This window comes from Rhipicephalus sanguineus, chromosome 5 (genome assembly GCF_013339695.2).
Source record: "Rhipicephalus sanguineus isolate Rsan-2018 chromosome 5, BIME_Rsan_1.4, whole genome shotgun sequence".
In the NCBI taxonomy this organism is placed as follows: Eukaryota; Metazoa; Arthropoda; class Arachnida; order Ixodida; family Ixodidae; genus Rhipicephalus; species Rhipicephalus sanguineus.
The window spans coordinates 69,344,197-69,354,023 of record NC_051180.1 but is presented as its reverse complement, the minus strand read 5'-3'; the positions used below and the strand labels follow the sequence as shown (position 1 = coordinate 69,354,023).

The 9,827-nt window shown below is 45.5% G+C and overlaps 1 protein-coding gene across 1 annotated transcript; it reads right to left on the bottom strand.

The window, feature by feature from the left end:
• Positions 1–4,938: 4,938 nt before the first annotated feature.
• Positions 4,939–6,052, bottom strand: LOC119393728 (lactosylceramide 1,3-N-acetyl-beta-D-glucosaminyltransferase). The gene has a single exon (XM_037660848.2). It carries the CDS (start codon positions 5,969–5,971, stop codon positions 5,084–5,086), a length of 888 nt encoding a protein of 295 aa, XP_037516776.2. The 5' UTR covers positions 5,972–6,052; the 3' UTR covers positions 4,939–5,083.
• Between the last annotated feature and the right edge of the window lie 3,775 nt (positions 6,053–9,827).

Sequence of the window (9,827 nt, the reverse complement as noted above, 5' to 3'; positions counted from 1 at the left end):
GAAAAGATATCAAAGTAATTATGACTGCGGAGTTATTGAGGCTATTTTTTGGATTTTTCATTTTAGAATGTTTACGCCGTATTGACGCGAGAAATATTGTATTGAGGTTTGAAGCTATGCATCAGGAAGGGCGTGGTTGACGTATACCTTAGGAACAATACAAACTAAAGGGAAAAGATACCAAAGTATTTATGACTGCGGAATTATTGAGGTTATGTTTTGACATTTTCAATTCTTGAATATCCATACCGTATTAACGCGAACAATATCATATTGTTCTTTGAAGCTGTGTATTAGAGAGGACGAGGTTCACAAGACTTACCTTCGACAAAAACATTGACACCATTCTTCTGTCGTTTGAGCAGAGTCTCTTGAGGAGGGGACGGGTCTTACATTTACGACCGTTGCAGTTATACTTGAAACATGAATATATCTTGCGGCAGAATGAGAGGTAGACCCGACTTCTGTGCCCTGAATCGGCCGGAAACGTGCGAGTTTTACTACCTTTTCTGCAGCTCAATACGCCGTCATGTCATTGTCAAACAGTGCTGGCTGCCTGTTTTTAGCAGTTGCATTTGTCGCTATTTTATTTCGTATTCTGACTGCTGTTCCACGTGCCGGAAGACCGCATAGACTTTGAAGTCGCGCGTCACGCTGTGTCTGGTGGACTCGGATGCCGTACGCGTGACTCTTGCGATTCCCAGTACGCACTGTACCGTGAAAAAGCTGAGGCACATAACAAATTAGGGTTACTGGAGAACATATGCGCGGCACTAAAGCCGCACATTTGCAACATCCGTTACAATAACGGATTATCTGCAAAATTGTGTGCAGAGTTGCCAGCAGGGCTGCCAGCACGGTCGCCAGGTTTTGCTATTTTGCGCCAGTTGGGATATTTTTTTAGGCCGGTGGTGGGAGAAAAAACGTCTTGGCTACTGCTCTAGTTTTTGGCTACTTTCTCGTTCCCTCGATTTCAGCCAAATTATCCATATCTAGTGACATCACAGCCGCTGGCGTTCGAGTATGCGGCGCAAAACCACGGCAGCCAATGCGTGTATTCAGCTGCCAATTTTGAACTTGGCACTTCGATTGTACAATGAACTTTATTTAAAAGGATGGCTCAGTCGCCTGAGCAGAGGTCAGTGGCGGTGATCATAAAATAAATATATATAAAAAAAGCTGCACGTTTATAGCCTGCCAGTCAAGCAGGCCTCGCGAGAAAACAAAAGAAAACGCTTTTGGATACGCGGCTGGGACTCGGAGAAAACTGTTGCATGGGGCCACATTTTGCAGACCTCCTATTGTTGAACGCGATATTAAACCGCTATTGGAAGTAAACAGGAATCCTAAAACTGGGACTAGTCTCGTTTGGTCTTTCCTGTTTTCGTTGTAGCGCGCTGTTTTCTACAATGAATATGAACTAGAATTAACGACAATAAAAAAAATTGATGGCAGCTTCGCACTAGTGGTGCCGAGACTGAAGGAAGAGCGGACGTGGGTGGCCTTGCTTGCTTCTGTTTATTTATTTTTTCTTTGTTTCTTCTCTTTCTCTCTGTCTCGTATTTTTTTTGTACCTGTTGCTTTCTATTTGTTTCTTTTATTGCGATAGCAATTATATGGACAGTCTCGGGGCTGATTTTTGCCGTCGCCGGCCGCCGTCATTCACCGTATATGTATATGTGTGTATATACTATATATATATATATATATATATATATATATATATAAGCCACAAAGAAAAATAATTCAGAAAAACATTCCGACGCGCGGAATCGAACGGGCGACCTCTCGGTTTCCAACGAGCGGCGTTAGACGGTTACGCCATCAACAGTACCGTCTTTCAGACTGCTAACGGCGAGCTTTTTATATACACCATTTCCTTCAGCATGCTTTCTTATTCGCCACATAGATGGCGCGACGTGCGCGCGTTGCGCGCTTAATGATCATCGCCCCGCTCCTGCGAACGCCGTTGGTCTTCGCCCTACAGGGCGTGGCCACCTTCGTGCGCTTATCTCGAGGAAAGAAGGGGGCGGCCGGGGGGAGGGGGGTGGAGCGGGCGGTTTTATGTCTTGTGCTCTCCCCGCGAGGTCCGCGCTGAAGCCACAGAGCGTACGAAGGTCACTTCGCAGCGGCCGCGTTTGCGAAAGGAGCGCGCTGTTCAAACAGAAATAAATAACAACTGTGACAGTTCGCGCTCCTCCTGTGTTTACCTGTTCGTTCGTTTCGTGCGCCCTGCTTTATGTTTGAGCAGTGCGCTTCAAGTGTCGAGCTGTGACGCGTGATAGTTCGCGCTCGTCCTGTGTGCGTTCTTTTCGTGCTCGAGTGACGCGCTGGCAATTTCGAGCTGCTTCCCGTTCTTCGCGTTACATTCCAATTTATTGCTGTCGCATTCATTGCTTCACCGTTGCGGCGAAACTGTGACTTTTTTCTCCCTCTATCTATTTCTTTCTCTTTCTCGCTCTTTCAATCTTCATTTCTCTCTCTTCCCTTTCTCTCTCTCTCTGCTTCTTTCTTCCTCTTTCTTTGTTCCTGTTTATTTCTCTTTCGGTCTTTCTCTCTGTTCTTTCTATCTCTTTTTTTGTGTCTGTTTCTTTATATCTCTTTCTTTCTATGTCTTGCTCTGTCTTTCTATATTTTTATGTCTTTATTACCTTTATGTCTCTCTATTCTTCTCTTTCTCTTCCTTTCTGCCACTTTCTTTCTCTCTCTCCCCCCCCTCCTCTCTCTCTGTCACGTGTTTCGCGTGCTCCCTTTCGCGGAGCAGAGTTTTCGTTTAACGCTCGCACCTGCTGTACTCGGTAATAGGGCTTGCCCAATCCCTGTGGCGCATACCCGCCTGTGGTTTTCTGCGGACACCGACGTTTTTTACGGCCGGCTTAGAGAGCTCCGCTGCCAAAATGAGCCTATGGCATGAGTGCGCTCGAAATCATACTTTCTGGCACGAAAGCATGAAATTGTAGTCACTTTCGCAATAACTTCTTGCGTGATAACGAAGTTTGAGCAGTCGCAATCCGTACCCAATCCTAACAAATGACACAAGGAGTTTGTCGGATATCCGATGCCTAATGTCGATGATGCAGAGCGCCCTAAATGCGGAGCGTTTGCTGTTCCTGTTTACTTCCAATAGCGGTGTAAAATCGCGTTCAACAACATGTGGTCTGCAAAATGAGGCCCCATGCAAAAGCTTTCCCCGAGTCCCAGCCAGGTATCCAAAATCGTTTTCTCTTGTTTATTTTCGCGAGGCCTGCTTGACTGGCAGGCTATAAACGTGCAGCTTTTTAATGCATTTATTTTATGATCCCCGCCATTGACGTCTGTTAGGCGACTGAGCCATCCTTTTCATTAAAGTTATTTGTACAATCAAAGTTCCAAATTCAATTTTGGTTGCTGGATACACGCATTGGCTGCCGTGATTTCGCACCCCATGCTCGAACGCCAGCGGCTGCGATGTCACCAGATACGGATAATTTGGCTGAAATCGAGGGAACGAGAAAGTAGCAAAAAACTAGCTAAGTAGCCAAGACGTTTTTTCTCCCGCCACCGGCCTAAAAAAGTAGCCAAACTGGTGCAAGGTAGCCAAACCTGGCAACCCTGGAGAAGCCCGACTACGCACCGCGTTGTTTGTTTGAGAAAATATAGTGCTTATGCTCGTCTGAATATTGTTATATGAAAAAAGGTTAACTCCTACTTAACATGAACGTTATTGACAACAAAATGGTAGTGACCAGTTTGCTAATCACGCACGACCTTTTAAACAAAAACTTAGGGCACTGCTTTTGCGTAAATCTTGGTAATTATCGAGTTTTCGGACCGGCTGGTCACCCTGTCTTTCCGCCATTTCTTCCTCCTCATCCTTGGTAATTATGCGCTTTTGCTTGTGCTGAGCTTCAAAAAGACTAAATGAGCACTATGGAGTCGAGGACGATGCACTAGTGTTCGCTGTCCTCTCGAGCAAATTATATATATATATATATATTTTGCGGTGGGACGGTACTTCACAAGATAAGTTGCAAAATGCACTAAGAAGCTTCCAATTGATATTTTGCTAAGAGTATAGCTGATGCAGGCTAAATTTTTACGCGCTCTAAAAAAAAGGCATCTAATAAAGTGCGATGTGACAATGAGCGCTATAGCGCGTGGTCGTCTGGCTTTCCCAATTGTGCAATGCGAACGAGCGTTATGTGGAACGTCAGTGCACGTCGCCAATAACGTTGGAGACTTGTATCTCGATGCTCAGTTCAGGATAGCTGCTGAGTGGTTGTGTATTTAAATCTACATAGCTTCAATTCGGCAGTGAGGACATGCGTTCCAAGATGAATAAATACGAGGTCGCATTGTCATTTGTGGGTGAGATGCAACCGAGTTATTCAAGTGTACATGTTGATGCGACTTGTGATGCAATGTGGAGTTCAAACTTGCTTGAGGGGCAGCTCAAACACACAAGCACGGTTGTGTAACTCGTTTATATTGTTATATTTGCCACAAGGACTAGTGTTCAATTGTTTCTATTAGGGCCTGTGATTCACATTGTTTCGTGCAGTTAAGACACCTTTGATAAGCAAGGTAATTCGAATTTATATTTCACAAACGAATGAAAATTTTCTAAGTCCTCGCTACATGAAACAGATTTGTGTTACGCCTGGCATGCCGTAGTGTGGTATACCGGATTGATTTTTTGTCAAATGGGATTTTTCACTGTGCACCAAAATCTAAGTACTTGGCCATACTTGCATTTCAATCCATCGAAAAGCGGCCACCAAGGCCAAGTATGAAATCCTCGCACAAGTCCTGATCAGCACAACACCGTAGCCGTTAAGGCACCACGCGTATGGTTTAAATCTTTGAATTTAGAAACTGCGAGAGAGAGAGAGAGAGAGAGACTCTTTATTGGAAAAACAGAGATTTTTGCCGGCGTCTGTATACCGCTGGCATGCACACAACAATCATTGATGCATTATATTGCCAGTGAAGATTACAATTAACGTCGCTGTATGTCACATTGTCCTTTTTAGTTAGCAGATATCAGCAAAGTGGTCTTTACAAGTGGTGACGTATGCTTTATCCATAAGGGCAATGTTGTGTGCTAAAACACTGGGGTCCCAATCTTCACTCCTGGCGTGTACGTAGAGTAGCAGCGGCAGAAATGAACACTGAAAAACAGGCGGATGCATTTATACTCGATGCGCTTCAAGGCGTGCCACAGCTCCTTCATTTCTCTGGCACACACGTGGTGGCCGTAAATGGACTTCTTGTAGTCGCAGGGAGACGACAACTTCTCAATACGAGTGCCAACTAAATGCGTCCTGGTGACCCCCGCCCTTTCGGCGCACATTCCCGTTAAGAACATGTCTTCCATTCGAAAGGGCTTCACTTGACCGGTGGCTCTGTACAGCAGATCCACCACGCGACCACCGACGACGTACATGCCTCCCATTACAAAGTCCGGGACCACGTTTCTCGGGTACTCCTCGTAAGGGATGTACCACTTATGGTTCGGGCTGCGCTCTGGAACATACCCGCGTTTGAGCTCCCCGTAGATAGCGTCTTCAGGCTGGCCGTGCATCGCCCTGTACAAGTTGGCCAGGTTAGGCAAGGAGTCGTCGTCAATCTTGACAACGAAGCGAGCTTGGGGACAGTGAATGTTTGCCCATCGAAGCATCGCGACCGTCTTGAAAGTCAGGTTCCTGTAGCTGTCCCGGAAGTCTTCCTGCACTACGTCCCCATACTGCTCGGACTCGAATTCTAAGGCGCTCTGTAACTTAGCGCTACTGGGCTTGCCGAAGATGAAAATCACTCTGTTTCCGGAAGACCTCCTAGCGTCCTTAACCCATGTGTCCCTGATAACCCTACGGGACTCGGCGTATTCAGCCGCTGAGAAAACGACGAACAGGTAGTCTACTCGCGAGGTGGGCGGGCACACATTCTGCGGGTTGATGAGGTACAGGTTTGGCTTGTTGTACCGCCGCTCCATGGAGAGGCCGTTGCTTGCGATGTCTACCTCCGGGAACCACCTCAACGGCCTGTCGGTGAAAAGCTTCCTCGGTGGTGGAGGTATGGACTGAATGGCCACGTATGCAAATATTATTAGCAGTAACACTGCGGCCACTCTCTTGGTTCGGCACTGGAACCATTTTACGGGCTTCAGTGGAAATGCCTGTAAATCAAGAAAATGATCAGTTATCGTTTTTATAGTGACCTGGCAGCAAAGACTAAACAATAACTTGACAAACGTTGCAAAATAAGTATTTTGCAATTATTTGGTGTCTTCTAAGATGTCTTCTCCTTTCAATTGCTTATAGATGTGATATAAGGGTACGTATGGACGCTATACTACAGTAAACCGTTGGTATATACACTTCTAAACGCGAAGCATTTCTTAGCGAACTAAAGGCACTATGAGAGTATCTATCTAGCCGCCTACATCTGTGTGTTCTCGTGACCGCCTCCATAACTTGGTGCAGACAAAAATTTACATGGGAGGGTAAGAGGGCTTGGCGAATATGACTGTCTGTCCATGACATGAATAACGTGAAATTACTGTCGCGTTCATCGTAATCCTTTCCTCCAGACACGTGTGGCACATGCCCGTTACCACGGGCCGCGGTATACGGGTATACGCCACAGGTGGTTGACAGTTTATATCTACCGAGGAACGAAGAGAACGGATATTGGTCAGTTAAATGCCAGAGCGTTAAGAAAAACCAACATCGGCAGCGTTGAACCGACGATAGCAAAGAATAAAAATTAGAATCCCAGCAGGTGTCGGACCCAAGCATTCTGCGTGGCCGTCAGGTATTCTACCACAGAGCCACGTTAGGTCTAGAAACTGCTTTGGAAAAACACCCTGTGCAGGCGTAATGTCGGTGCAACGTAAATTGTGGTTGTAGCGTTGGCTATCTAATTTTATAACAAAGCAATAAACACTACATATGTACATACGTCGGCAAACTCACTCATGAGTCGACTCACTTACACTTACTTAGACTCAGGTCAAGCCGTGAGTCTCAGTGAGTCCGGCTAAGTGATATGTTGGTGAGTTTGAGCCTAAGTGAGTGCGGCTGAGAACAAGTTTAGTGAGTCTGAGTCCGAATGGAGTCCGGTTGAGGAAAAGTTTGGTGAGTCTGAGTCCGAGTGAACCCCCAGAGCACAGTATATTTCTTGAGTGAGTATGAGGGAGCTACAAATTTTTTGCTTATGGGAATAACTGCTCAACTTCAGCATTACTATCGTCCTTATGATGGCTCACGTTGATACTCACTTCTACTCACAGGTACTTCAACGCACTAGCATTCATGCTCCAGCTAAATATTTATAGATCAAAGGCGCGCCTTGACGCCCCCCCCCCTCCTTTGCAAACTTTTTCAAAAGAAGTTCTTGATAAAATATCTTATGTGAGTATATCTTTCAATAAAAATGTCCTTATTGTATTGCAATCACTGATAACTTGTATGTCAAGGTACGAGATGAAAATGCGTATCGTAAAGCAGCGATTATGTGACATATTGGCATTTAAGTGCGTTGACAAAAGCTAGTTATGCGCTAACGGACTCATGAGTCGACTCACTCAGGACTCAGATCGAGCCGTGAGTCTCAGTCTGAATGAGTCCGAGAGAGTAACATTTAGGTGAGTTTGAGTCTAAGTGAGTCCGGTTCAGAAAATTTTTAGTGAGTCGGAGTTCGAGTGGGTCCGGTTGAGGAAAATTCTGGTGAGTCTGAGTCTGAGTGAGCCCTAAGGGCAAAATATATTCCATGAGTGAGTCTGAGTGAGCTCCACATTTTTTGCCGACCTATGCATAAGCACTCCTACGATACAGGCGTCATGTCAGGTTAACGTGAATTATGGTTTCAATGTTGGCTCCGCTTTCACAGCAGTCTAAAAAACATGATAATTGTGTTCCTATAATACAGCAATCTATATCCAAGCGTTGCTCGACCCCGGAAAAATGCGCTAACGAAATTTACGCATGATATTCACATCATAGCACCGTAAAGTGCACTTCGTTTCGATAATACTGACACGTGTGCTCTAGCATGAGTGCTGACGTTACGTCAGACCATAAGTTACCCTATAAACACCAGTGTCGTCGACGTGGCTGGTAAGCCCACGATGTGCACACAACTGCTACACTTACAAAAACATGTCGATCCACCTCGTAATGCTTGGCTCTAAGCCAAAATATGCAGCATAGAACTACACGTTGACTGCTTCGCATGAAACCGATTCCCACAATGCGGAGGGTCTGACGAATTTTTATTTTGTGATTCTCGACAAAATATTAACGCGATAGCGTTAAGGAGCTCGTTTCACCAAAATTTCGGTGTCGGCATCGGTGTCAGCGTTGGTTGTGAGAGAAAAATCATCATCTTGTCCATGACCGAAAAAACTAGAAAGATGCAAATAAAATATATACTAATAAAATACATCGATTCGAGTGAGAATCGAACCCAAGCCGTCCTAGACGCAAGCAGGTGTTCTAACACAGAACCGCGATATTGCTTGAAACTGCTTTGAAAAAAAAAACACTATATGAATGTCATGTAGTGGAAGGAGTCCTCTTAACGCGTGTAATTTTGCATGGCAGAAGTGTAGAATAGCGCTAGGCGTCCAACCGTGCATTGCGCAACGAGTGGGTGCTTTAAAGGCCCACTCATTACACAGCACTCAGATATATTTAATCATCATCAGCTGCAAAAGCATTAACAAAGTGAACAGCTGAGTAAGTACGCGTGTTGCCTTACGGACGCGTAGTGGGCCCTTTGCTGATTCGCAAGAGGAAGAAATATGGCGTGGGCACTAAACAACTGTATACCTGCAGTAGGCATTCTACCCAGGATAGTTTGAAGGGTCCAATGTTACGCGCACAGTCGGTCGTTTCTTTGCAGCACGCTTGAGGCATGCACCGAGAACCGAAGCCAGGTTAGCAATTGAGAAGGCGATGTGCACGGGGCCCGATTACGCTATTTTTAATTTTTTACTATACAGGGAAAAGGAAAAAGAAGAAAAGACAGAGAGATTAGATAACGCACGTACCGGCTGACTTACAAAGGAACAAACTTACAAAGTTAACGAATTCAAGCACTTCAGAAATTGAGAGCTGCACTTGAGCTTATATGTGTCTGGAATCGGCTCACGCCTTGACCTCAGTGTGTGAGTTATAAGTTTTGCAAATCGTCCTTCACATCAATGCGCCAGCGACGTCGCAAGCGCTCCACTTTGGGGATCAGACAGACTTACCATTACGCATGCAGTATACGTATACGCACGATACTGCAATTCTTCATTCTTTTCCTGAACAGCCTGTCAAATTGTCAGAGGCGCGACGTATTTTTTTCTTCGTCTTTTTAGTGAGGCAATACGACGGGGTATTTCGTTAGTGCCATTTCTTTTTTTCAAGTTCACACGCCTTTTCTAAAACCCGTTTGCGAGCACCTGCTCGCACGTGTGGAAGCCAAAACCGAGCCAATGAGCAAGCCAACCACAGAAAGCATGCACCGCTATTGGCAAATGTCCCTACGCGCGCTTTACCTTGTCTGCCTGGTTTTTGCGTTGCTCTACCTACGCGCAACATCCTGCCTATATTCAGGCCCACCTGTGTCACAGCACGTCTGGTTTTAGAGACACCGGCTACGCACACACGCATGCACATATGATACCTGCTTGTATTTGCGTACACGGCGTTCTCTACAAAAAGCGCCAGGTGGTAGGACTACGAAATTCAAACCAATGGAAGGGCGTGCCGTTTGTCTGAAACCTTAGGAAAAAAAAAAAAAGAAGCGTGTTCCGTTTAATGAGCTCTTTCTCATTCCCTCATCTATGTGTGGTAATG